Raw genomic sequence first — 27,625 nt, 5'->3', positions numbered from 1 at the left:
GGATGAAGGACCATATAGATGCTAGACAGTTACTTTTTCACCTTGCAAATCCTCTTCCCACTACATGCTATTTAACACAGTTTCTACTTCCATCAGAAATTAAACATCCTTTTTGAGAAACAGGTTGTAATCTCAATCTTGAGGTTCACCTGTTTCTGGGCATGCTTCCTGAGGGCCAACCCTTCATCTCTGAGGGCTGGTACATTGTTGCTGACTGAGGATGCTGCAGCATAGGGTTCTGGGAGGGTCCAATTCTTGATGATATCATTGAATTGGGAGGGCTTGATATTCTACTAAATGCAGGATCAGGTTGTTGGTTTATTCCTTAAAATAAAACAAAGGAGACAGATACAGTGCACTTCAGTTATCATCACCTAGTACTTCTAGTTTATCTTCTTGCAGTGATTGGAAGGGGAAAAGTCCTTTTTTGTAGCAGTATATTCCATTTTTCAGAATGATTGGTATTTAGGTAGTTTAGATTAATATAAACAGGGAAAAGAAAAACCAGACAAATGAAAAAAAAAAAAGCCAAACATGTTAGTACTAGTACCATAATTAGGTGAATAGGGGAATTGCTGTGAAGGAACTTGAGCCATTGGAGGGCCTGTCAAAGCACTATCCATGCTTCCTGAGGTTGTCACATTTGGTGGTGGACTGAAGGCCTGAGGTTGCTGTTGTTGCTGCATCATCATTGCCATCCTCTGTTGTCTAAAATGGTGACTTATTAGTTCCCTGTTACGCTGAGCCACCATTTGAGCATTAAGAAAACCTTGCTGCTATCCCCCAAAGAGAAGAAAAATCATATTAGAAGATGTTTTTACAAGTAAAATCATGGCAGAGTCAATCAAACTCATTCCTAAGATCCAGCAAGTCAAGGAAAACCCACAGCCAGTACAAAAAATAATCACCAAAATATTAAGACAAAAGTTTTTATTAAATTGTCATTTGTGCTAAACAAATGGTGGTATTTTACATGGAAAAACTTGGCATACTGAATTGACAGCATGACCTAATGAACAAATCCCCCTGTAAATCAAGGTAAAGGTAAGGTTAAAAGGGTTTCTTTTTTAAAAAAATTATACAGAGGAACAAAACCAAAGAGGAATGCTGTAAAGCTATGAAAGAAGAAACAGATGGCTACTGTGGTACATACTTACCTGGGATCCCACCTGTGGCTGCATAACTGGTCTCATCACAGAGTTAGTACCACTGATGGGATTTTCCATTTTTATTTCAAGCGTTTGACGGGCCTGATTCATAAACTTGGAAAAAGATATTTTAGCACTATTAGCTTGAAAATAACAGTATCTGAACAAAGTAATGGCAACTCCTGCAAAAACATTTTCTTTAGAGACCTCTTGAATCCATAAAGTGCAATGGTTAATTTTTGCCTTGTCTGATGTACCTGAAGAACCAAACTATTTTTTAAACAGCTCAAACATGCAAAAAGAAAAACCCTTTAAACAGTGCAGCATAAACTGGTTTTGGTTTTTTTATTTCCCTTTAAATTAGTACACTTTAGGAATAAAGAGCAGACTATCTATTTGTTTCAAACAGTTAGTGTCACAGAAAACCAAGAAAGAACACAGTATTTCCTATCATTGCCATTCCATGGCAATGTGAAAAGGAAAGGGTTGAAAAATGGAAGCTTGGCAAGGAGAGAGAAAAAGAAGTTGGTTTTAGAATTGTTTTTTGTCAAGGACCAACCACGCCCCTGGGAGATGTCAGAAAATACTGTGGATGAGAAAATTCAGGTATTTGTGGTTGCTCTAGGATGTTGTCTGTCTACAGAGAAGAAATAGAATTTTCTTACAAAAGACAGCAGGACGTTGTTAATAACTTTTAAAAACCTTTCCTATAGACTTGGGCCTCTTTTTAAGGGGAAAGGGAGATAGGAGGTTTGGAGATGTGAAACTACAGCCTGACAAAGAACTGTGTATGCTCCAGGCCCTTTTGATATGGAATGCAAGACTCAGGTCTGGGTGCTTTTTGCCCCTGCTAAAATGTGCATGTGTATCTGTTTTTTGGAATCCAAGATGATGGAATAAATGTACCCTTTGCACTTCAGCTGTGTGTTGCTGTTGCCTTGGTGTTACCTGCATGTAACCTGTTCACACATCGTGTCACACAGCAGTAGTTCAGTTTTCCTAGTTTAATTTGTACGCTGTATTTAGTACCAAGCTTGCATTTCCACATGGAGAATTCAATGCTGAAATTGTGCACCAATTTTTTAAGCAGTGTTTTCAACCTAGTGTTAAGATCTATGTGGTTGTATCTATCCTCTCACCTTTCATCTGAAGAAAATACCTAAAATGACATCAAATTACTAAATGGAAAGCAAACCCATATACTGATAAGCCCAAATGATTAGTTAGAAAACACAGTGAGAAAGAAGTAACACCTGATTTACAGAAGAAATACAGCTCTGATTTAATGCTACGTGCGAGGTTCCGAAAAAATACTAAACACGGAGAAAGAGATCATGCAGAGTTGCACTGTACAAAAGCACTGTTTTAATGAACAATCCTTTCATGTGCTGCATGAATGAAGCCAATCCGTAGCTAGGGAGGCTGACAAAGGAGAAATACTTGTCCTAATAAGTGTTCTTCCACTCCTACAGCCATCAGGCAATTCAACGTGAAGCACTGCCAAAATAAAAGATCCACCCTCTCAATCATCTGTTGTAATGTCCATTGTCATATACGTAAAGCAACACGATTCCACGGGCAAGAGATTCTATTCTGAAACATGAAGTAAGTGTAAATATAGGAGCAAAAAATTACCTGCTGTCCCTGGAGCCTCTGCTGGAGCTGCATGCGTAGCTGCTTTGGTGTGTTGGTCCGAGGTCTCATCACGTTTGCTTGGGGGTGCATACTTGCCAGAGGAGGATTGCTTGCTTGGCTCATCTGATTCATCACTGAATTAAAAGGTGGCTGTTGTCCCTGGTTGTTACTAAAACCTCCTGGCATTGTTGCCCCTTGCCCTTGATAGTGTTGACCATATAACAAAGGCTTCTGGTCAATTAAAACTGAAGATTCCTGACCTTGAAATGAGTCTTGTTTGGGTTCCAAAGCTTGTCCCTTCAACAAATAAAGAAGTGCTTTCACTTAGCCATATATATAGAATTCCTAAAGAAGCAATAAAGCTAACACAGCATAATACACCATCCATAAATTTCTTGGGTAGAACATAGCATGGACAGCTACTGTTAGTTCTCTCTCCAAAGTAATGAAATAGCAAAAGTGATTAAGAACAATAATAATAATAATTCCTTTTAAAATCAGTTTTGCTGCACACTGCATACACAAGCAAAGCAGTGTCACCATTCAAGCCCTTCTGCACTTTTTGATGCTATCTGTACAAATGATAGTGTCATGTGGGTCTTAGCAACTTCCAAATTACTCACAGAATTTCTTTTTCCTATTTGCTAGCCATGCAAATTCAACCTGGAACTGAAGGAGAGGGAAGCATCCACATCACTGCCAGTCAAATAATCCACAACCTAAACGCAGCTGACAGCAAACTAGTAAGGAAACCCAACAGAATGTTTATGTGTTATGTTTTATGTTATGTTATGTTTTATGTTATTATAGTATTATCATGAATTACACCCCAAACTCCACCTATATAAACCAAGGCATTACACATTAAACTTCTGTAAAAATATGACACTTTTTATTTCTTGTCATGCATAATCCATACTGAGCTTCTCCATTGAAAATCACCAGTCAATGCAAAGGTTTCCAAAGGGAAATGTATGAATATGAACACGGGGAAGTGAGGAGACAAAGTAGATGAGGAGGCCCTCTTCACTTTCTTTTCAAATAACAAAATAATATTGTTCTTTGGAAAATAAATGGCCAAAATATCTGTTTACTTACTTGGTTTACAAGATCAGGAATTCCTAAGGCTCTGTCAATTTCTTCCAGACCTGTGACATCTGTATTACTCAGTAGTGTGTGCAGTTGATCCAGAAGCGCCCTTTCATCATTCTGGCCTTCCACATTTGGTGCCGAACACAAGAGATCATCCAAAGAGCTTCTAACTAATTGTCTATAAATTAAAAAAAAAAGCCCCACTAAAATCATGGAATCAATAAGGTTGGAAAAGACCTCCAAGGTCATGGAGACCAGCCTTTGAGCAAATACCACCTTGCCAACCACACTTGTAGCCCTAAGTGCAACATCCAGTCATTTCCTGAACACATTAAGGAATGGTGTCTCCACCACCTTCCTGGGCAGACCATTCCAATGCCTGACCATTCTTTCAGTGAAAAAAAAATCATTTCAACCATTACAAGGAAAACAACACTTTTTATATAATATATTGACCTGGGTATGATCAAGTATTATAGTCACTCACACGACTGAAGTGAGACTTAAGTAAGACCTAAGTCCTAATGTCCAGTTACCTTCCATGCATCCTTGAACACATATAAATTCTGTTTTCTCCTGGTTTCTCCCATGTGCCACAGAGATACAATTTCAGAGTCTCCCATTTCTTTTTTGTGTGCCTCCCAACTCAAGGATTAATAGATTGTTAACAATGCCTTTTGTGCAACTGAGTTAAAAAAATATCCAGTGGCAGATCACCATCAGAAATGGAAACATTTCTGAAGCATTCCAGAAATGGAATTCTAGCTCTGATCTGTTATCCCCACTGTGTATTCTACACAATTTTATTTCCAGGTCTTAAATTCTTCTGACAGACAGCAAACAGTTGTATTTAGAATTACCTTAAAACCTTCCCCAATTCTACCTGTTTTGTGAACTCCGTGATGCTTGTTCCATGGACATCATATTGTCAGGCCACAATCCAGGTTGGTTAGAAGGTCCAGGTTGTCCATAGGGATTCCCTATGTCAATGTTTATCTCATTTGGCCCTGCAAGGTAAAACATCTGTGTATTTTTTAAAGACTAAAAGGTCTCATCTTGCTGTCCTAGTGTTCACATTAGGATGATCACACAAATTGTCAAGCAGCTTCATGAGCTTTCCATTATCATGTTTTACAGTGTATACACACAAACTCACAGTCAAGATAATTTCTCACATAAAACAGACCACAGATTTAAATACAGCACATAGTGATCTAGACCCACTACCCTGTTAGAGCAGAATTGCTATTTTTAATCCTTTAGCCTCTGAAGTGGAGCATGATAGACACAGCACTTTACATGAAAAAACCCCCCTACAACAATTCTGGACAACGACATCTGCTTACCAGCAAACATACACTGTCATAGTGACATCAAAATCTGGCATTTTAAATTCCAATACAGAGTAGAAATCAAAAGAAACACGAAGTACATAACATTTTGCTCTTTGGGAGTACTTTCTTCTCTCTACCTATCCAGGGACATACAGCACTACATAGGAGAGTTTATAACATCCCATTATTTTCCAGTATCTGTATGAATCACCTAGCATCAGTGATTTTTAGGAAGCTAAGCTGGAAAACTCTGACTTAGTCAGGACTGCACAAATTTCTTCTGTATTTAATCTTATATGCATTTGTTGCATTGAAATAGTAAGTCTGTTTAACAGAACTGGTGACAGCCCTGGTAGCTTTCCCTGGTAAGAAAGGAATGCCGTTTATTTAAGCTGGTTTGGGGCATACTGATATTGGCATGGTAGACTGGAGAATTTTACCTCTAGACTAAACCTTTGTTAGACATATAGAATACAAAAAAATCCACAGACTTTAAGACTGTCAATATTTTAGACATAACAGCTTATTTTCTCCCATGCAAACATGAGAGACTTTGAAGAAAAACATTATTTGCAATGTGACTTTATATGAAATTTGGTTACTCCACGTGAAAAGAATTTTGAAATACTTGAGAGCAAAACTTCAAAAGACATTGACTACCAAGAAGTTAACAGAAAAAAAAATAAAAAAACAACTATACCAAACAGGGTGAATAGAATTAACCACAATGCTAGTATCTTCACAAATGGAATCACAGATGCCATTTATTTCCTGGAATTCAGCAGAGAAGTACTGCACTAAAGAAACACACAGAAATCACCTCTCCCCTCTGCCATCTTGGGACTCAGAACAAATGATCTGTGTATGAGACACACAGTTCCAGAAGAAAACAAGAACATCACCAAAAAGTCATAAAATGTCATAGGGAACAATAAGAATCTCTACCTCAAAAACTCTTTCAATGAAAATCTAGCATTTTACCAAAAGTGCGACAATTCTTATGGTGAATGCTTGCCAAGAAACCAATGATAGTGCTATGTAAGACAATAAGAAGCTAAGAACTTACTCATGTGAATCATTTGCTGTTGCAGCATTGGCCTAGTACCAGGTATGCTGTTAGAGCGAACAGGCAGCCCAGACACAGAGTCACCCTCTGGGGGCTTCAGAAGGGTTGTTCTAAGTTCAGGTCCTGGTCTCAACATGGAAGCAGAGCTTGCAGATTCCAATCTGTTCACTTTGGAGTTTGGTAAACCCCAGTCTCCTGACTGATGCTGATTCATTGCCACATTTCTGTTGGAAGCACTTGCTATAATGAAGAGCAGAAAAAGAAAAATTTATTATCTGGAGTACATTATCTATTTTGGATTTAGAATTATTTTGCTATTTCACCATGTGCACCTGCTAATGTCAGAGCAATTGACTGAAGTCCTACAAAAGCATCTAGAGCTCACCAGGCCAAGTTCTAAATCATACAAAAACTGTATGAGCCTAAATATATGTAAAATTCATAATGACTGGCTGCCACTGTGAACTGTTCTTGCTTCTATATATCAAAGGAACATGTTAAACTAACAACTCCAAATAGTAAAAAATAATTTAACTACTTAAAGTACTGGCAATGATACAGACAGTAAACAGCTATGTTCTTATAATTTTAGCTAAGATAATAATTCACAAGTATTAAGGATGGCAGAATTAAAATTCTTTAAAGTTTCTTCTAAATGAAATTTGTATTTTAATCTTGCAATTTTTTAAATATAAAAGCTATTTCCTTTAAAATGAGAGCTGTTTGTATACAACCAACAAACCGAGATTTGCTCCAAAATTTTCTTGGTTTTCAATCATTCTTGGACTTCCACCCATCAAGTTTTGCTTTTGTAACATGGAGAACGCATTGACATTCCTCATTGAAGCACTTGAGCCCATAGGGCTGTCTGAAGACATGGTTCTGTTAAAAGGTGGGCGAGTAGTCTGCACAGACTGGGGACTCTTCACACCTGTTAAAGAATAAGATGCACGCAACTGTACATTTTAAATAAAATATGCTATTAATTAGTCTCATCTCTTTATGAGCTCATACACTGATCTTAAGCAAGTCAGAAGCAGTTATGTTGCTTATGTTTTCACAACAAAAACTCCCATTTTGAATGCACAGTTAGCACCTTTTGCAGAAAAAGTCAAAGGCACTTCCCTTTGACCCTATCCAAGAAAAGACGCTCATTTGAATTTAAGTTCTGTAATGTCTTTAGCATTACAGACTTCTTGATATCTCTAAGTGGACTGCCCAGACTTTGCTTAACTCCCACATGGAGGTAAAAACAAATGGTTCTGTTTGGAACAGCTGGAATCCAGACATAGTGTGTTCCTGAGCACAGTATCCCCTACAGACAATTAACTCACAAATCACTGTGCTTCACAACCAATAGTGTCAGTGGCCTTACGTGTTCTTGTACCTGGTTTTATATTTTTCATTATCCATGTTTTACCTCCTTCAGTTATCTCAGCAATCCACTGCCTATATAATCAAGAGATGGCCAGCATCATGAGAGAATGCAACAACTGCCATGATGCTGGTCTATTAGCTAGGTTATCCTCCCCTCCTACTCAGCATCCTACTAAGGAAGGGCATTCCTTTTGAATTCAAGGAGGAGCAATGATTAGAATTTAGTGGTCACAAGATGTTTTCACACAGAATAAGAAAGAAATTAGAAGCTTTTCACCAATCCCATATTATATCCCTAGTCATCAGTAAGGGATAAAAATTCTCAATTGTAATTTACAACTCACAAACAGCTTTCCTGATGACTTGTCTCTGAGAAATTCACATTAGATGAAACCAGAATAAACCGTAACACAAGGAATTTCATTGTGTATATAGTAGGTGTGTGCTCTCAAGACAACTAATAGTACATATAATAGCCTATGAGGGCATAATTAGCCATTTTGCATTACATTTGTCTTTGAAGATATAGGAGATGAAGAAAGTATTCTCTAAGGGTTTGAGGACACCATTATGTTTATATCAGGTAAGAAGAAAACCCTAACTTTAAACCCAAGTGGCAGATTTAATTCCTTACCCAACGGGGCATTTCCTTGAAATAATGCTTGCTTTGTTCCAGGGTTATTTCCATTTGCAGATACAGCATTATTGTAAAACTCTGAACTAGTAAGATCACCTAGAATTGCATCCAAATTATCCAAGTCTCCATTCATCTGAAAATGATGCAGTAAAATACCAAGGTTATTTACTCTCATGTGGCTATATTCACTTTTTACTTAGCTCGCTTATCTTAAAGTATATGACTGGGAGACAAATGTTTTAATTCACTGATACTATCTTGAGCTACCTTTTAACTTCCAAAGAAGTTCAGGTATCATTTAAGTACATTTTTTTAGAGTATTTTGCGTGGGTAATTTTGAGAATTAGCAGAAAACACACATAACTAAAATGAAAAACACTTCTGAATATAAACATTTCAATCATCACAAATTACAAAGATAAAAACACTAATGATAGCAAACAACATACAGAACATGTACCATTCAGATAAATAATGTGTCTATCAAACATAAAAAATAGTAGCAAACGCTACAAGACACAAAAATTACACACAGGTTTTTCTAGTCAGTTGGAGTCCTAACTTTCTTTAAAAATTTGTCTTTAAATCAGAGCAGTTTCAATAGAAAAAATAATTAATACGTAGTGGATCCACATCTTCACAAAAGAAGTTTCTCTAAATACCCTAGTTACATCTCAGGAGCAAGTACTGAAGTCACATGTTGTGTACTATTTTACAGAGTCGTTAGTGACTTTTCTGCAAGTGGTATTCAAACAATGTTACGAGATGTTTCATTTATAGGCAGCCAGTAGCTAATATAAAAAATTATTGTGGTTTTTTAAATTTGTTATTTACCCAGTTATTACTGATTGGGAAATCCAAGGTCTAAGAAATCAATGTATCTTCAGTAAACTCTGCCATACTGACCAGTACTGTTTACTTCGACGTTCCAAATCTTAGGACTTAAATACAAAAATGTTATATACAGATTATAATTTTAAGAACATCTGTTCCTAACAAGTGTACTGCTGGTTTCAGAGTAGTTGTTCCATGGTCCTAGTTTTCTGTATCATGACATTTCTTGGAATTCCAGCTTTAAAATTTATTTATACAAATTATATATGCATTTATACATTTTGGTATATATTTATTTGAATGCTGAATATATATGTATTTGGAAGAATATAGTCCCTCATCTAAGGAAAGAAAAAAGAGTACTAAAATCAACAAATGAACTAAACAAAATTGTGGCTATTTCAAGTATTACTCATTTTTGTGTATTGTTTATATTTTCAAAACAAAATCATGTTTTACCTGTTGCTCTTGTATTGCCAACTAAGTACAGAGGCAGTTACGGCCCCATTTCCTCCTAAGCCATAAAACCAAACATGTGCTAAGATCTAATTTAAGGAATAATTGTAAATATTACCTTAATTGTACCGTATCTTAAAAACATTAGTCCAGAACTTCAGGACATCAGATCCTGCAGTTCTTTTTGTTTGTGCTTTTTAGTTCACAATTAAACCTGAGCTTATTGTTCCACATCATTTGCACAGAACTTTCTTAGAGATGTTTACACATGCATACTGTAGAGCATTCTATATTTAGTCATTCACTGTAATAATAAAATATTAGTTAGCTTGCTGCCATAATTTTACATTATACTGTACCTCCTCTGCTGGCTCCATTTTTATTTTAATTTCTTTTTCTTGACTTGAAGTAGGAATTGTAGAACTTGTGCGCTGTCCCATCTTATTATCCAAACCTTCTACTTTAGGCCTCAACTCTTTGGAAAGTGGGTCCTTAATATCATCTTTATCTAGTAGATATCTTAGTAATGCATTGTTTTCTTTCTTCTTTGGGCTCAGTTGCTCCTGTTTGACAGTGCCTTCTCCACAGGCGGCTGTGTTACAAGCATCCTGATAAGTGTCTTTACCAGTAGCTTCGGCTGTGATCTTGGCCACCTCTGCTGGAGAATTACCATTCTGCAACAATTTATGTAAAATCCTGTGCTTCTCTTGCAGGAGCGACCCATGCATGTTCGAGGAGGAAGATACCCCTCCAGATGTTGATGAGGAAACTCCTGAAGGGCTGGTAACGCTGGTAGAAGCTTCTTTACAATTTGAGTCTAAAGGCGAGTTTGATGCTGTAGAATGTCCTCTTTCATCTGAGGAGCATGTGAGTAGCTGAAGCAGTTTTTTATGCCCCTTGCTCTCAGATGGTCCTCTCTGACTTTCAGATGCCTCCAGATTTCCCTCTTTACTATCTTTTTCACTAAGGAGATCTCTGCTGTTTGACTGGCAGATGGAACTTTCCACTTGGTTTTGTTCACAATACAAACCAGAAGGGCTATTGGAGTCCTGAGTACTTGTTTTACTTTGCTGATTTATGCTAATGTTTGGGGAATTATCCAATTTTGGACCCGGTGAAGAAAGCGTTGATAAAAGGGAATTTCCAACACCCTCACTAATGGCTTGCAGAGCACTAAGAGAACTGCTAGAGAAAGTGCTGTTGCTAGTGTTGCTGGCAGATCCCATTGGCGAGTGCATACCTATCATGTGACAGAGATCAAACTTATTAGATTACAGTACTGCCTGTATCTACTCTTCCTTTGGATTATGCATGACTGCTACATTGAGTTAATAATTCTAAAATACATTTTTCCCATGAAGTCAGGTATACTACATTCAAGTAACACATATAGTATCATATAGAGCAGTTAAAATGGATGAAAGATGGAATTCAGATAGAAGTGAGAAAAGATAGCTTGAAAAGAAAAGAGAGCATATAGCAAAAATAAAATACCTGGAGAATACTGGTGTGAACTCATTTTTGGACTCCCTCGATTCCTAGGAGATACCATTAGATTCTGTTGATTGGAAGTTAAGCCAGGACTACCATGTGGTGGGCTACTTATATTTAACCCAAAACTGTTACTCTGATAAGCAGAGGACTGCATTCCGGGTCCAGAATTCACTGACCCCATATTCCCAGGGCCTCCATATCGCGTGCTGGTGAGCTGACCCACTGCATTGGGATCTCCCAGACCATAGTTCCTGTTCTGCATTGGCATGGCTTGACCAGGTGACATGTTCATGAGACCATTAACAGAATTTGTGTTTCCAGTCGCAGGTGTTCTGATGTTTTGCCCAACAGAATTAGGATTTGGTCGATATCCATTTTGTTCTCTGTAAATTCAACATTGTCCCCAGAAACCCAAAGAAAACAAATTAAAACCTCATTTGGAATAATGTCTACAAATACATTATTAAATAATTGCCCAAATATTTTTTTCCAAAAAAGAGCAGTGAGAATTCAAGTTTCCACATTTAGTCACTACAGAAATGCTTGATCCTTTGGGGGTTTCGAGTTATAAGCACATAGAGTATCACTGCCTCAAAAAGCTCTAATCAATGGTCAGATTATGAATCAGATTTATCAATTCAAAGATCCTTATTTTTTCACCCCCTTCCTGCATCAATGCCTGACACCATTCTACTGTGCACATTAACAATGTGTGACCCTGAACAAGCTCAGCTAATAATTTTTCAGCATCTGGAGGCACTCTAGTGCCAGGAGACAGATTCCCTCCAAAGCGACATTTCAATTAGTCTTGCAAAGAACAAGAAGAGGTCATAAGAAATACTACTTCATACTACTTAGTTATGGATTATGCATCTGAGAGGATTCTCTTGTCTTTTTAATTGGTCTGCAAAAGCACATGACTGAGCATTGATATTTTCAGTGTTTCATCAATGCTACCACAAAAGACTAATAAAAACATGGCACGGGCTTTGTACAGGTATTGAGAAAAAAATTCTCTTTTGACTGGGACTTTCTTTCTGCCAGATAGTTGAAATGGGACTCTGTTAGGTTTAAACATTTATTTCTATGCTATGCAGCTCTGTCTTCCAAACTACTTCCCAACTGATTTTCAATCAGGTAAAATATTTTAATATCAGGCAAAATATTTAGTATTTTTCTCAGGTTATCTGCAAGGTCAGATTTTTTTTTTAAAACCATGACACTTAAATTATAAGCAGATACTACTAGTTTCACCTTTGAAGGAAGTGGGTAGAGACAAATCCATGGCGGTCATTAGTTACAGGATTTCGAAACAGTTTACTCTTCGTTTGAGCTGTCACTATTGTACCATCCGCTAAAGAAAACCGGTAAAATGGAGTTTCAGCATGACCTTGCGTATAAGCTGTAAAGGGAATACACAAATATAGTTAATATTTTAAATCCCAAAAATTATTAATATGAATTGTAAGATATTTTTGAAACAATACCCTTCATTAACGAGGATTTAAAAATATGTATTAATTAATTTTAAAAAAATACATACCCGAGACAGATAGAGAGGAAAAAGGAAGCATTGCACAATTTCTCCTCTATCAACAGAGGGACAATAAAAGCAAATGAGATCATTTTGATGCTGCAATATTTTGTGGTCACCAGACACAACTTCTGCATTTGTTGAAAGACTTCCAAGACTAGATTATAGATTCCATGGCTCCTGCTTGGGGAAGCATGTCTAAGTTTGCTTCAATCAAAAAATTGTGGTAACTATTGGTTTTAATTCGAGCTTTGCATCTTGTTAATTTAGAATTCATTTGATCAGTTATGTTGAAGAAATTCCAGAAAATCCATTTTCTGACAGTATGAGTCAGAAATAAAGACATAAATAAAGTATTTAAATAGATTATTTAATATCCCCTGTGCTCTAATTACTTTGTCAATCCTTCAAAAAGACTAGCATTTGGAATAATTAGAAAACATCATCCTTCTTACTACAGACTGTGGCTGTACTTCACTTATTTAGCAAGGTTATCAAACTAGCATTAAAAAATCTGTGGCACTGGAAAGCTGAAAATATTTTGAGCTCTCTGTCTTGAGAATAAGAAAAAGGCACCAACACAGCTGTTATCACTTTCAGAGGGATGTTCTTTAACGAAGGAAAGGGTGAATTAAAATAACATTAAACTAACCAAAAGTAACAAGCTAATGATAATTAAGGATGACATATCATCACAGAAATATAACTGTCTCTGTCATTGCCATGTACATCTGTGGAAATGGATACCCCAGATCATGTAATCTGGTATTTTCCTGGTATTTGATATTTCCAGGTGACAATTTCCAAAACAAACACATTGAAAAAAAACAAAACAACTTCCAGAAGAATTTCTCGCTCTCAAGAGGTCATCCTCCTTCAGCTGGTAAATGAATCACAGTAATTAACAAAAACCATGAAAAAAAGAAACACAGGCAGAATTTAGCATTTTTGTTTTTCAGAAAAAAATGCAGCTCCTAGGAGAAGCAATATGATCCAAACATTGTAAACCGATTTTTACCTTCATGATAGTGGTGTTTATTTGACCATGACTGCCCATCATTGTGGCATAAGAATCTCTGAATACACCGACGAATTGTATCTTCAAAGCCAGGTCTCATGGAAGATCGTAATGAGTTTGTATCGATGTTGATAAGTTTGCCTTAACAGGAAAGAAAAAAGTTAAACTCTTTATGACTATGACAATTTTTTTGTATAAATAAGGCTCCAATATAACCTTTAACCACCAAATTCTGAGCATGCTGCAGTTACATTTATGAATTATCTGCCATATGAGAATATGATGTTGCCTGTTAAAGCATCACTATTTAAAGGGATTTATGTAACTGAGTAAGAGGAAGTTAATCACCTGCAGGTCAATGTCAGAGCTTTAGAAAACAGTAACTTTAGTCTGTAGTTACAGGCATCTAAGGGGTGCACACAGAGTAAAATTTTTAAAAATACTGACCAACTACACTGAATTAACATCGCAAACACAAATTGGGATCTGAAAAAATCCCATTTAGATTATACAACTCTTTTGATTTAAACAGCGTAAACCACTTCAGACATTAGTTCATGTATTATATAAAAATACAAACATTCTAAAGGACTTCCATTCACATCAGTTATGATCTAAAATATTTCTTCTGCATAAAGGAAAGCAGAATGACAACCATTTGAAATGCTAGTTAAAACACAAAGTAATGCTTTTTACCAACTTGCCAAACAGTAACACACAGAAGAAAATAAAACCTGCCACAGGTTTTATTATACCTCACTACCATCAGTGGTAAAAAAGCAGTTGGGAATCCTTAGTGTGAATTCTGTTAGTAACTACAGATACACAACACATACTACATTTATTTAAAACAAGAGCACATGGACAAAGAAGACTCCTTCATACCTTCCTCCTGGGTATACTTCCTACCTGAAAGATCATGTCTTGTAATAAAGCTCTCTGGATTTGCTGGAAATACCCTTTCTGCACTTGTGATACGACGTGCCACACAGATCATGCAGGACTGCAAATCTGTATTTAAAAAAGAATGTTTCTTCTTTCATCGTCTCCCATTTTAGTGTATTGAATAATCTAATAAAATAGCTGAAGCGTCGTGGGTTGTTACAATGGAAGTACAGACAGTAAGGATTAAAGTTGCTCCATTCTTGAAAATGGTTTGAAAACCATCAAAGAGCTTTTCATAGAGATTTCTACGCATGACAATTCCACAAAAATTCCTACCTTCCCCCTCTTCCATCATAGCTCTTGGTTGTGATAAAGCAAAGCACTGCATAGTTTCATATCTTTGACGTATATCCTGGTAGCCACCTACATCTTCAAAGGGATCATGAGAGCTTTTCACCATCATCCGGCAATTGAATGTATGGCTCCTCTGTCTAGGTGTTTCATTAGTCCAAGCAACTCCATTAACTTTAAAGAACACAGTAAGAATTCATATAGATTTTCAGATACAATCAACTCATAACTGATTCTTCTTAATTTAGATACTCTGTTCCTAGATTGCAGATTTTAAAGACTATTTTAAGAAGCCTTTCAACATACCATCAATATAGCTCGGTATAAAACAGGAGTATTGAGACCAAGGAAAAAAAACCTCTTTCTTTTTTGCATGACACTTCCAGTCACTTGAAAGAGTACTGAGAAATCATTCACATATTTTAAAAACAAGCAGTTCCTTCAGCTAGCCTTGTGGTATTAGGGAAGTTGTTCCTTCAGTGTCACTATGTTAAAGTTATAGGTAAACAAATTGTAAAAGCTAAAGTGTAAATTTCCAGCACATTTATTTCGGATGGCATGCTATTGTAAAAATACAATACTATTTATCAAGATGAAAATATTTTTGTAGTAAAATATTCTTTATATTAGTAATCTGTTTTGAAAGGTTATCCTTTACAAGGTTTTTTTTTTTTCTTCTCTGATTGCTTTCAAATAATTTAGTAAGTGTAATAAATCAACTTTTACTACCTGAAGATTTCGGTAAGTTTTTAAGAAAGTCCTTCCGGTCATCTTCATGCAAGATACCATAGACACTTGTATTAACCAAATCTTCTTGTTTATACTGCAGATACTGTGTGACATTTTCTGATACAAATACTATGTTTCCGTCTCGATTTACAACAAAGAGGAAGCCGTCCAATGCCTAAATATTAATGTGACAACATATAAGACATACCGACTAATTCTGAATATATTTTAGTTTAAAAACTATGTGGGTGATAAACGTCAATTTACAATATATTCACTTCTTCTCAGGACAGAGATGAAGTTTTAAACACTTCTTTGAGGAAAAGTGTCTCTGGTAGGGAATTATTTAAATAATAATAATAATCAGTATGTCCACGTGATATTCCATTCAACTTTCACATGGTTAACAAGCCTTGTTTCATTCTTGTTTCTTATGAACACTAGATCATGAATTTGTAACATTAATTCAATAGCTAGCAAACTGAAACAAGAAGTTCAGCAGAAACAAGTAGTAACACTTCCACTACCAAGTGAAGAGATAGGAGGATCTAACAAAATACTGTATGTTCTCAATTGAAAGAGAAATGAAATATCTATGTTAAAAAATTAAGCTTCAAAAATGCTTTTATGAACTTGTAAATATCAGATTTGTTTTCCAGGCATAAAGAAGGGCTATCTGCTGTGTAACTTTGTTTACTATTATTCTCGAGTTATTGCACTTGACGGCAACATTCATTTAAGACGCTTCATAATTTTGTAGCACAAATGCAAATACACATAACAAACCTCTCCTTGCAAAAACTCCTCCATGTAAGGTCTATCCCCTACAAGAAATAAAATATTCCTTGCACAAATAAGCACTGTTTCAGCAGTAATTTGCTAATGACTGGAGTAAATAAAGCACAGGGATATTAGACAAAAATCAAAGGTTATTCTATTTCCTTCTACAGAGAATTTCAGCAAAAATTAAGAAAACATTATAGATTTTATTCCTGACCCATTCAAACATACTTCTGCATGGTGCTTGCACACTGTTTTATTACTACAGGATTGCATACATAATTGTAACATTTTCACCAGGTTTACATATTTGGTTCCACAGGGGTTTACTAGGGCCTAATCTGTACTTGCCTGTAATAAAAGAGGTCCCAATGAATCCTTGTCAATAACTCCTTGACCCGTGGATGATACATCAGCTTTCTGAACATCATCATCATTAGAAACTGCTTTTCCTGAAAGTCAAAAGATACATTTCTGTGAAGCAACTTTTCACGTGAAGGCCACATTTTAATGTTACAAACCAGATTCTAGGAATTGTGTGAAATAAAGGCAAAAAGAAGCACAAATGAGAGAGGAGGGCTTACAAACTGTTGGTCATTGAGACTAGAAAAAAATGTCACAGTCGCATAATTCCAAACTCTTTGCTCACATAAATTGACTTGGGCAATTGAAGCTGACATGATGAACTTGCTTTGTGAACATTTCTTGTGGTTTCTCAGACATTTTCTGATGCATACCTGTCGAGTCCTTGAATAGCTATTAAACACACTCATTATATACATCTCTTTCTTGTGTTTTTATTTTGATCATCTCATTATCATTGCTCACAGTCTTCAGATGCTATCACCAGTGTTCTATAAAAAGGTTTCGATTCACGTTAACAGTTGTGCATCTGTTTGTATAGATATGTGTATGTGTGCGCATGCAAATAATAAAACCATATTTTAAAAATCAAAATATCCTAAGTTAATTGATTGCAGGGGAAGGTGGAATGCAAATTCATGCCATGCAGCAGAATTACACAGAAAACACTGTGAACTTTATTTTGTGGTACTTGCTGGCAGATTAGGCAGACCGGAAGAGAAGCACATCATCTCAACTCTATAATGAAACATTAGAATACACTAGATGACACTACAAAAACTGTAAAAACAGAAGATGATTTTTAAAAATCATTGTAGCATGTCCTCAAAAGATGTGGCAATTTACAACAACAGGTAAGATACACACCACAGCATATTCCATTTTTCTAACACTTTACTGCCCAAATGACACACCTACGCTTTGGGAGGCTAGTCATTAGGAAGTGGAGATGGGGGTGGATATATACATCACTCACTCTACAACTCAAAACATGGGTTTTGCATATACCTGTCGGTTAAAAAAAAAGTATTATATCACTTAGGTTTACCCAACCTGACAGAAAATACCAAGATAAGATGAATTGCTTCTTTCCCTTTTGTTGAGCCGGCTGACTACATTCAATCACACTAAAAAATCAATTTTTAGACACCCATAAAATATCACTATTTCTGATTGGAGGCTTGCCCATAAGAAAAGGATATGTTTCCTTGAAGTGAAAGGCAACAGTATGTTTTCTTCATACCGGTGAGTATTTGGTATAGTGTATAAGCAGATGGTAGAGTACCATCTCCTTTTTTTAACCGTGTCTGCGGTACAAAACTGGTAAGAAAGGTCATACAAAGTTTTAAAATCCTGATTCCCAAGAAAAGTGATGATACATACTTCTTTACTTTTAAACAGAAAATTACTTAATGTGCATTTATGGTTTGAATCAAGTCAAAGTCCAAAGACCTGCTCAGTTACATGCTATCATGAAAACCACTGCTCAATTTTGCAAATAATTGTTGCTTCAAAAAAATAATCACAATGAAATAAAACTATTAAATTTGTCTTAGCAGGGCACTGTACCTTGCTCTTTTATTTGTCGAATCTGTCTCACGGTTTCTTTCAAAATAGCACATTTGTCTGGTTTGACATTGAAATTGTCAATGTCACTCAGATTAGCAGATATCAGCTCAGCCAGTTCTTCAATGTACTTGCTTTCCTGCTCACGTCGACGCTTCTCACCACTGCAGACCAGACTAGGAATCAAAAACATTGTTTTGTATACTTTATATACCATCCTATACAAAACCCGTGCTCACTACGTGAATGATAATGTACTTCACTTAACATCCAGCCACTAACCTAGGCAATAGTTATTCTTCCAGCAAACATGTATCTGAAGGATAAATGCGTGTGTTTTGTTACACTGCGTTTGATTTGGGGTTTGTGTTTGGTTTGCATATTTATTTAAGAATTTTAAGTACAAATTTCTATCAAGAGAATAGAAGAAAGCTATTAATTAAAAAACAATCATCCTGTGTTCACTCTATTACTCTACTGTCAAATTTAATGAAAAGAGCAGTTGCTTTTGTTATAAAATTGTAGCACTCATACAGAAAGTATATTTTAATCTTAGGAATTGTTTACAGTTGCTTAAAATTTACTAGACAAATGCAACTGAATTTTACCATTCTATTAACTCCCTTCACTTTGATTGAAGGTGTATATACCTAATAAATTTCTAGGCATCAGGACCTAAATGCCATCTCAACATGCAAGAAAAGTAGAATCACAGACAACCTAATGTTGCCGGATATTTGAAATTTCTTTTCCTACCCAGGTTAATGTGCTGAGTAAAGTGACTGTCTACAGCCTAAATCAACAGGCAGAAATGTCAGGTATGGCAAGAACAGAGAAAGAAGGACTCAGGGCAGGGGCAAGAATGGACACATCAAAAGAGAAAAGAGAATAATCATTCTCTGAGAAGAAACCAAGAGAAGGAGTTAGGAAAGTATGCATGGACCAACACTGGAGGAAACAAATACATGACAAAGCAGGAGCTTGAAAGATAAAGAAAGTTAATGAAGGATGACAATCTGAAAAAGACTCCTGAATGGACAGAGAGACACTGTAGAAAGGGAAAGAGAAAGTGGAATGGAGGACACTCATAAAAAAAACAGTGGGATACAGTGGAAGCATTTAAGGGTCTCATACACAGACTGTTGAATGATGAAGGCAATTGGCATAGGGCACTGGGGATGTACATACAAAAGGGACAAATATTGGTGCACACAATGACACAATGCCTGATGACAAATTTAGTAAATCTTAATACTCTACGGGAAGAAGAACATGAAAGGATAAAAGAGACTGCACGCGGTGGAGAGCAATGGAGTTTGCAGGGAACAGAAAACCAGCTCCCTCAGAAAACAGTATCTGACAGAGCTGGTTGAGGGGCAGGAAGATAGCACACATTGCAAAAATTTAAGATGAACTTGAAAGAAACGGAAGTACAACCAAACCAGCAAAAAGCTCAATCTCTTGCAGTATTCTTTGCTAAATGTAACCGCCTCAAATGAGGTCTGTCAAATCAATTCCCAGATACGAGATGATGTCTTTAAAATTCCTCCGAAGCAAGAGGTTTTTCTTCCTTTGCCTTGCAATCACAACTTTGAAAGGGATTCCTTATCTAATGGAAGGTAACCCTGCCTTGACAGGGGAACTGGAACTAGATGATCTTTAAGGTCCATTCCAACTCAATCCATTCTATGATATGTCCACCGTATTAAAACTTCCACAGGAGTCTAAGTACAAAGCACAGTTCATCAACTTTGACATATCTACACCTAATAGTAAAGGTACTGATCTTTACAACACAAGCTGGCCTAGAGAGTTTCTCAACTAAACAAATTCCTTAGTTAGAACTTACTCTAAATTACAATGCAAATTTGAAAAGTATTTTTAAAAACTCTTTAAAAATCAGGAAAGTTCTATATAAACCTACCTTGCACCTGGTATATCACAGGGCAATGGTTTGCGCTTCCTTGACTCATTAGTCAAATTATCTAAGGAGTTTTCTCCTAATCCACTCATCTTCACCATGCATCAGCAACTAAAAGCAATTAAATAATAATTGTGAATATAATGTTCAAAATACTAATTCAAACCACAGAGAACTTATCCAGAGAAGTAATTTTTTTTGATCAGATTTACCAGTGAATTTTCTTAACAGAAATCCATAAACTTTCCACCTACTGAAAAATAATGTTTGCTTTCCTTTAAAATCTACCCTATATTTAGTCAAAACCCAGGTTATTAAAGCTATCTATCACTGTAAGCAAATGTAAAGGTTAAAAATGCATTTAATTTTTTTCAGAGATATTTAAGATTTGCACCATTGAGCTGGGACCGCTGTATAGCTCCAATTAGTCTAAAAAACAAAAAAAACAACTCAATATTTAAACATATATTTTGATAATCCGAAAAGAAAGCAATAAATTAATGTTACACCAAAACGCAGTTGCAAAAGCAAATAATTTTCTCCCTTAGGAGTATATCAGGGAGTTTACAGGAGTTTCATACCCATCTCTGCATAAAGCCAACAGATTACTATTACCATCTTTACAGGTTTCTGTAGTTTTCATATCTCTTGCTAAACCTTCTAAAATCAATACCATTTTCCAAAACTTTAAGGCCAAGGTAAGCAAAGACTTCAACTTTCATTTCTATTGTTTACGCAGCAAAGACTGGGCCATAACCCAATAAAATATCAGGTGATTTTGCTGAAGTCTAGTTATGTTAAACAAACCTGGCAGATTAGATCTATGTGACACTCATCTCCCCTCACTCCCAAGAGAAAAAGGAGCACAGACACAGATGAGAGAAGAAGGCAGTGTCAGGTCCTGCTAGGCTAGGATCAACAACATGCTAAGGGAGAGAAAAATTTAATGGATCCATGCTATGCATCTAGTTGGAGTATTTTAGAACATAACTAGAACCATAAAACAATCTAAAAAATTATTTCTGTTCTTTTGTACTACACTGAGACTAAACAAATCTGGGCAGTTAGAAATTTAGTATCATTTAATCCTTTTTACAGAAATTTTCAAATTAAGTGTAAATTTAATTTACTGCATTCTAGTTCAGACTGCAGTTCTTTACCCCAAACAGCAGTGACAATAAATGGTGCTAAATATTTAGTTAATAGAGCTAGACCTGTCAGAGAGAACTTTTTGCATAACGTAACCCAGGCACTAAGAAATCTTTTACAGAAAATGTTCTTTGTCTCTACAGTCAAAAACTACCATTATGACACTTGTTAAAAGAAACTGGCCTGGGATGACCAAATTCCTAGGAGACAGTGATCACACATCACAAGGACAAGGACCTGATAGAACTAAATGAAGTTTATGTTAAGGTATCAGAGGCTAGTGGCCAACTGACTCAAGCAGCTCTGCAGAACAGAATATGAGCACCCTGTCGAACAAGAAGTTAAACACAAGTCAGCAGTGTATTCTTGCAGCAAAGACAACCAGCCTCTCAAAAAGGGCACCCAATTAACTAACCAATTCCAGGACAAGATATCTAAGGGGAAAAAAAGGAAGTGTACATATTACTTTTGAGGTTACTAACCTTGACTGACTGAATTTTTGCTTATTGGTTTCTTGGGCAGGGGGGGAAGAAAATTTGCTTTAGTTTTTTCAAAAGTCTACACACAAAGGACAGAGGCACACAAGAACAGATTTGCACAAAGCAGCGTGGAGATTTTTGATTCTACGTGTGGAGAACTTAAAAGAACATTCTTCTTACAGCAGTGCAAAATTTTGAAAGCTAGACAGGACAGAGGACTGGACTACTCTAGTATGTGTAAAAAGCCCAGAAATAAAATGGTATATTTTTAAAGTACAAATTCTCTTTGCAGTTAAGAAAATGTTACAATGCTTAACATAAAATCCTATCATAACTAGTCCTCATGCCAATCTATACACATAAAAAAAGGAAGGATAACATGTTTTTGAAATGACAACAGAATTAAACCCAACAATCAAACATAATCTCCCATTTGAAATAAACAATTACAAAAGATTACTAACTCTGTATTATGGGCATGAACTGAACAGATAAGAACTTGGTCTTACATATAAATATTTGATAAAGAATCAGGATAAATTAAAAAAACCCAACTGAGAGATGGAAGAGCAAGTCTGAAGACCTTTATCCATTCATGTATTCTTCCAGGGGAAAAAACTCCCAAATACATACATAATGGCTTACTTCACGTAAAGTTCACTGTTTGGCCACTAGATGACAGTACAGAACTGGACAACCGCAGGGATCGTATTTCCTTCAATTAGCTTCACTCATTTGAACAACTAAGTTGGAAAAAAGACATTATCAAAACAGCTTATGATCATGCAAGAAGCAGTTGATTATCTGAAGCTGACATTCAGCATTCACTACATACGACTCAAGGTCTTATGTCTACACACCTCACAGATGCGGCTGCATCATCAGTCATGCTGAAGGTGACACCTGCACACACTTTCAGGATGGGCTGCTTCACTCCCTGTAACTACTTTTACAGGCTGAGTAGAGACAGACCTGAAGGTTTAAGAGCTAATGTGGAAAAAGAAAGGAAGAGCTTAAAATGTAAGTCTTAAGGCTAGGTCAGGAAGGGTGTGGACAAAGCAAGTATGTCTGAAGCCAAGAGTAAATTCTGTTTAAGAGAAGGAAGCATTTGAAACACATTAAACAGTTGAAAATTTGAGCTAAGACAGACATTTCACTATAACATAATTTTGAAAGTTACATGGTTGCATTAAATTATTTAGAAATGCCATTTTTGATTTAACATCTACTTATAACTCACAATGTAATTCAGTAGAAAATGAAAAATTACTACATTTTGTCTCAGAAACGTGATAAATATAGAGGCTTGGATAAGAAGGAAAAATCAGTAATTTGCATAGGCTGTTTCCCTACTCTTACACCCAAGTAGCTGGTGGTAGTTTATTCAGGCTGAAGCTGCAGAGCTATTGCTAAGATCATGCCTAGAACAACTCTGTAACTGTTCAGCTAAGGAAATAACAGAAGTTGCTTCCTAATACAGATGGATTTACACTACAAATTGTTAATGGTGAAACTAATTTCCCAGGTATAGCATTTGCAAAAGAAGGTACTACTCAGTGAGTTAATAATGAAAGAAATCAACAGGTTTAAAAGTTCCAGGTGTTACATTTGTTCATTGAAGATGAACCAGTAATGTCTAATGGGCTAAGAAGCTTTTCCAAAAGGAAGGCTATTTTGGGGGTTTTGGGGAGTGTTCCTGGAGTTAATTATTTCAAAGGAGAGTTCTGAAACACAGGTTTCAAAAGTTGAAACTTTTATGCATTTTTACTACTAAAAGTAAAACAAATTAACACAGGTAGCTTTGTAAACTTACTTTCTGAGCTAAGAGGCAACAACGTTATTTCTGAATTATGAGCCACTAATGGTGGCTAGAAAGGCTTCTCTGCTAGTTACACCACACAATATTACCTACCTAAATTAAGCATTTTTAAAAGAAAAGAATTAGAGGGAAACTCTTTCTGTTATTTGCATGATTAAAATAAATCTAAAAGCTAGTTTAATTTGACTGAATAGCTCAGTTACTACATAAAACTGGACAAATGCAGGAAATTCTGTTGTATTTTACATCAGTCTTTACAAAGTCTCCAAAGCAAGGCACTGTTTAACGCCATTGATTGCAGCAATAATTGACCACTATATCGTGATGCGCCTAACCCTACCAGTGGAGCGGAATCGAAGGCAGCAATATTTGGAGCAAAAGTTCCAAACTTTCATGATTATTTGCAACATCTTTTCAGGTATAATCTTAAATTTTCCAACATTCTTCTCAATTCAAGAAAACAAAATATAACAAAAACCTTCCTGCTCCTGAAAAAACATCAGTCATTATTAAGGTGCTCATGCCTATACCCTTTGCAATGTACCATACACTTTTCGTATGTCAAGTCTATTCACTTCTCAGCGAAAAGCATGAATGAGTTGCTAAAAAGGTACTGGGGTTTGCACATGGCAGAAAAAATACGTTCCAGTAATTAGTAATCTATCGACTGCAACAACAATATGTACAGCCTTACAAACAAAAACATTGAATCTAAAGAAATCATGAGTGTTTATGAGCAGCAGCATCCAACCTGCCAGGGTTTCAATATTCTGACAGGGTGAAATCCATTGTTTTCTAAAATTCCACCCTGGAGTAACAAGAAAATGATGCACATGCCAACAATACAGTATATTTGCAATGGGGAAAGTTCCTTAGGCCATTTCCTACAGAGCATTCAAGCCAAAATCACATTGAAATTACTAAGTACAGCACTAAGCAGAAGGTTTCAGTTTGATTCAACTATTTCTTCCCTGGTCTTCCTCAATTCACCCCCACAGAATTTGAAAAGCCACTAACTTAATATCCCTTAGATTGCTTTCTGCTAGCTTGACTTTCCATGCATTTGTTTCCTTGCCCAGCTCAAGCATGATTCCCTTGTGCCTCTGTTCTCAGTAGCTGGTAGATGAAAGACCATAAAGGACGTGGCAAGTAAGAAAGTTTTGTCCTAGCAGAAGCCCAAAAATATAAACAATTACATGCTTCAGATTTAGTTTTTATATCTGTTTCTCTGAAACTGTTGACTACCATCCAAAACGCACAACTATAAAATACAAAACAAATCCAAAATATTTTCTTAAATCATGTTTTTTGCATGAAAACATTTTTAATATTTTGCTGGTCCCATGCAACCACCAAGTATTTCCTATATTAAGTATGTGTACTTGTGGCATCTTGCATCCTTGGAAGCTCTTCTGTCTGAGCTGCTTTCTTGTTTGAGAAATTGACTAAGCAGAACTTAGCGTTACTCAGAATAAGCCAGTTACAAAGAATTAAATGAAACACGTTCATTACAGTGAATCATGAGGATGCCCTGGAATTTTTAAAATTGTATATAATGTTAAAATATTAAATATAAACCCCCTTCCTAAAAGCCAAGATATAAATCACATATTTTTGCAAGATGCACACTGCAACATTTAAATTTTGATAATAAATAAAATTAGAGCATATTCCATTCTGCAACTCGGTATACTTAGTGGAAATTCGTTATTTCAACCTTGTATCTCCCTCAAACACACATAAAAAAGTATAAAAGGTTTCCCATGAAGCTTCTGATTCAAAATATTCTTGATATTATGCAAAGATTCTTTTGCTGTAAGCCTGACCACAGAAACAACTCATGTTTCCACTTACACAGACAGGAATCCATAAGAATATAAGCAGTAATTTCACTTTCTGGCAGTGGTGTAGTAAGGTTTTTGGTTTGAGTTGGATTTTTTTCTTCTTTCTTCCCTCCCATCCTTTTCCTTTTTTTTAAGTATATGCTTCTCATATACTAAAGTGTAGCTTTAAAAATGTTCAGGTATATATAGTCCAAATATGAGATCAGTCACTTACTACTCCTTAGCAAACATTCACTGCATATTTTTCAGAAGACCTTCAGAATCAGAAGTCACTTTAAGTCACATCCTGGAAAACAAAAATAATATATAATACGTAACTGCAAGTAACTGTCTTCTCTGCTGTATCTTGAATAGTTGACCATTCAACTCTGTTGTCCCTACTCTAAAGTCACATGCTCCTCTTCTAAATACAAAGGTATTAGCCAACTGCTTAACATCTTAAATTAAAAAAAAAAAAAAAAAAATTTTTACACTGTGGTCTGTTCTGCCTCATATGAATTAGTTTGTGTTATTAGGGTGCTTATAGCAAAGTACAGCCATGCACTAAGTGCTTGGCATTTGGGGTTGTGCAGTCAGCTTCTCCATCAGATCTCACCGCATCAGTACAACTTTCAACACATGGGCATACAATTTCCTGTCTAAAGCCTGCTCAACCAAAACCCAAGAGTGCTCAAACAAAAACATCATTCAGCATGTTTTGATCTCAATGAGCTCAATATACTGACCTTTGACTGATTTACCCACTCTCAGGATGAGCTACAAAGATAATCAATTCACACCATGTAGAAACTTAGCATCCAACACAGCCTTGGCTGCCAAATCTAAGTTTACATATGGTAGGTTTTTTTATCAAATTTACAAAACACATAAAGAAAGATCATTACATTACAGTCTGAATGAGATGGCTAAGTGACAAGTCATATTGTCACCTGTGCTACAGACCACAATATGATAGACACCTAAAGATGGAACATACTATACTGTGTTCAGGTTACAAATATACCTACATATAATGTGCCAGATATGGTAAACACAATGGTCACTTTTTAAAAGAAGTTGTAAGAACGGTAGCATTTACAATCTTCTTTAAACGTTTCAGAGATAATTAATGTGCCTTTTTAAAAATGAACCCAAATACAATACACTTTAAATTACAGTCCATAAGACCCACATATTTCTAAACCTCTAAGGGAAGGGCAAATGCAGCAGATAAAAAATGCCACTGAACCTTTAATACAGTTTTGTGAATCTGAAAGTTCAATGTAACAAACACTTTTTGTTAAGAGGTCGTCAGAGGTGGAAGATGCTTGGAGTTTGTCTCCTGTTCCTCTGATAAATAATGTGTGATCTATTTTTGGAATGTCATTACTTGTTAATTTGTTTCCTAGGCATCCTGGTTTGCCAGTCAGAGCAAGAGATAAAGGACCATGCCAACAGCAAAGAAGATGTATGACAGAGAAAAGTGGGGCCCTGGTGAACACAGAGTTATAAAAAGCACTATTTTTTATCCTTATGCCTTCACCACACACTGTCCAACACTTGCAAGAATTTGTCACTCGTCAGCTTCCAAACAAAACACTGTGGTGAGGTAGTCACTGGATCTCGTAACAGCTCCAAAGATACATGAGCTGCATTATTAGCCCGAGAACAACCACTGTCCTCAGAATCCAGCTGTAAACAGGTAGTAGCTTATCTGGCTAGATGAGTTTGTTCAGGATATAGCTTTTGTAAGGAAAAGGCAACTGGGCATGATGCAGTCATGCCACTTACTTGCATGACTCTGGCAGTGAGAGTTGGTATGCTCAAACACAGCCGGCCAAGAAAATATTGAAGGGAGGTGTTCAATCTTGACTAATTTCCAAGACACTCTGCTGGAAGAGGTAATTTGGGCTTTCATTGTAGCTGATGGTTTCAGTTGAGTTTGTAGAATATATTTTAGAATGTTTTTAATGTAAGTAAGTCCTAAAAGACTGGTATCCAAAAAGAGGTGGTAAAACAGTTATTTTTTAAAAAACAACTTGATATTTACTAAATATATACGTATATGGAAACAGAAAAATCTCTAGCTCAAACACCAGAAAGCAAGAAACAGGAGGTGATGTCTGGGTTACCAC

The 27,625-nt window shown here is 36.1% G+C and overlaps 1 protein-coding gene across 3 annotated transcripts in view; it reads right to left on the bottom strand.

Annotated features, from left to right (window-relative positions):
• The window catches only part of NCOA3 (nuclear receptor coactivator 3), a 55,648-nt gene that overhangs the window by 4,674 nt on the left and 23,349 nt on the right, over positions 1-27,625 (bottom strand). Inside the window, exons 3-22 of one of the 3 annotated variants that reach the window (XM_033074899.2) lie at positions 25,726-25,797; positions 20,224-20,331; positions 18,303-18,475; positions 16,722-16,822; positions 15,591-15,765; positions 14,847-15,035; positions 14,535-14,636; positions 13,626-13,766; positions 12,328-12,475; positions 11,074-11,456; positions 9,939-10,819; positions 8,287-8,422; positions 7,018-7,206; positions 6,276-6,515; positions 4,759-4,882; positions 3,882-4,053; positions 2,784-3,080; positions 1,158-1,262; positions 551-776; positions 150-324 (exon numbers count right to left, since the gene is read on the bottom strand). In XM_033074899.2, coding sequence (XP_032930790.1) covers positions 150-324; positions 551-776; positions 1,158-1,262; positions 2,784-3,080; positions 3,882-4,053; positions 4,759-4,882; positions 6,276-6,515; positions 7,018-7,206; positions 8,287-8,422; positions 9,939-10,819; positions 11,074-11,456; positions 12,328-12,475; positions 13,626-13,766; positions 14,535-14,636; positions 14,847-15,035; positions 15,591-15,765; positions 16,722-16,822; positions 18,303-18,475; positions 20,224-20,321 — 4,055 coding nt within the window. In that variant the 5' untranslated portion in view covers positions 20,322-20,331; positions 25,726-25,797. Of the gene's footprint in view, positions 1-149; positions 325-550; positions 777-1,157; positions 1,263-2,783; positions 3,081-3,881; positions 4,054-4,758; positions 4,883-6,275; positions 6,516-7,017; positions 7,207-8,286; positions 8,423-9,938; positions 10,820-11,073; positions 11,457-12,327; positions 12,476-13,625; positions 13,767-14,534; positions 14,637-14,846; positions 15,036-15,590; positions 15,766-16,721; positions 16,823-18,302; positions 18,476-20,223; positions 20,332-25,725; positions 25,798-27,625 lie in introns of those variants that run through there. The other 2 variants (XM_033074900.2, XM_033074901.2) reach the window with 2 other exon arrangements.

Source organism: Catharus ustulatus, chromosome 17 (genome assembly GCF_009819885.2).
Source record: "Catharus ustulatus isolate bCatUst1 chromosome 17, bCatUst1.pri.v2, whole genome shotgun sequence".
Lineage (NCBI taxonomy): Eukaryota > Metazoa > Chordata > Aves > Passeriformes > Turdidae > Catharus > Catharus ustulatus.
Note: the sequence above shows the minus strand (reverse complement) of the source record. Positions and strands in the feature narration are given on the sequence as shown.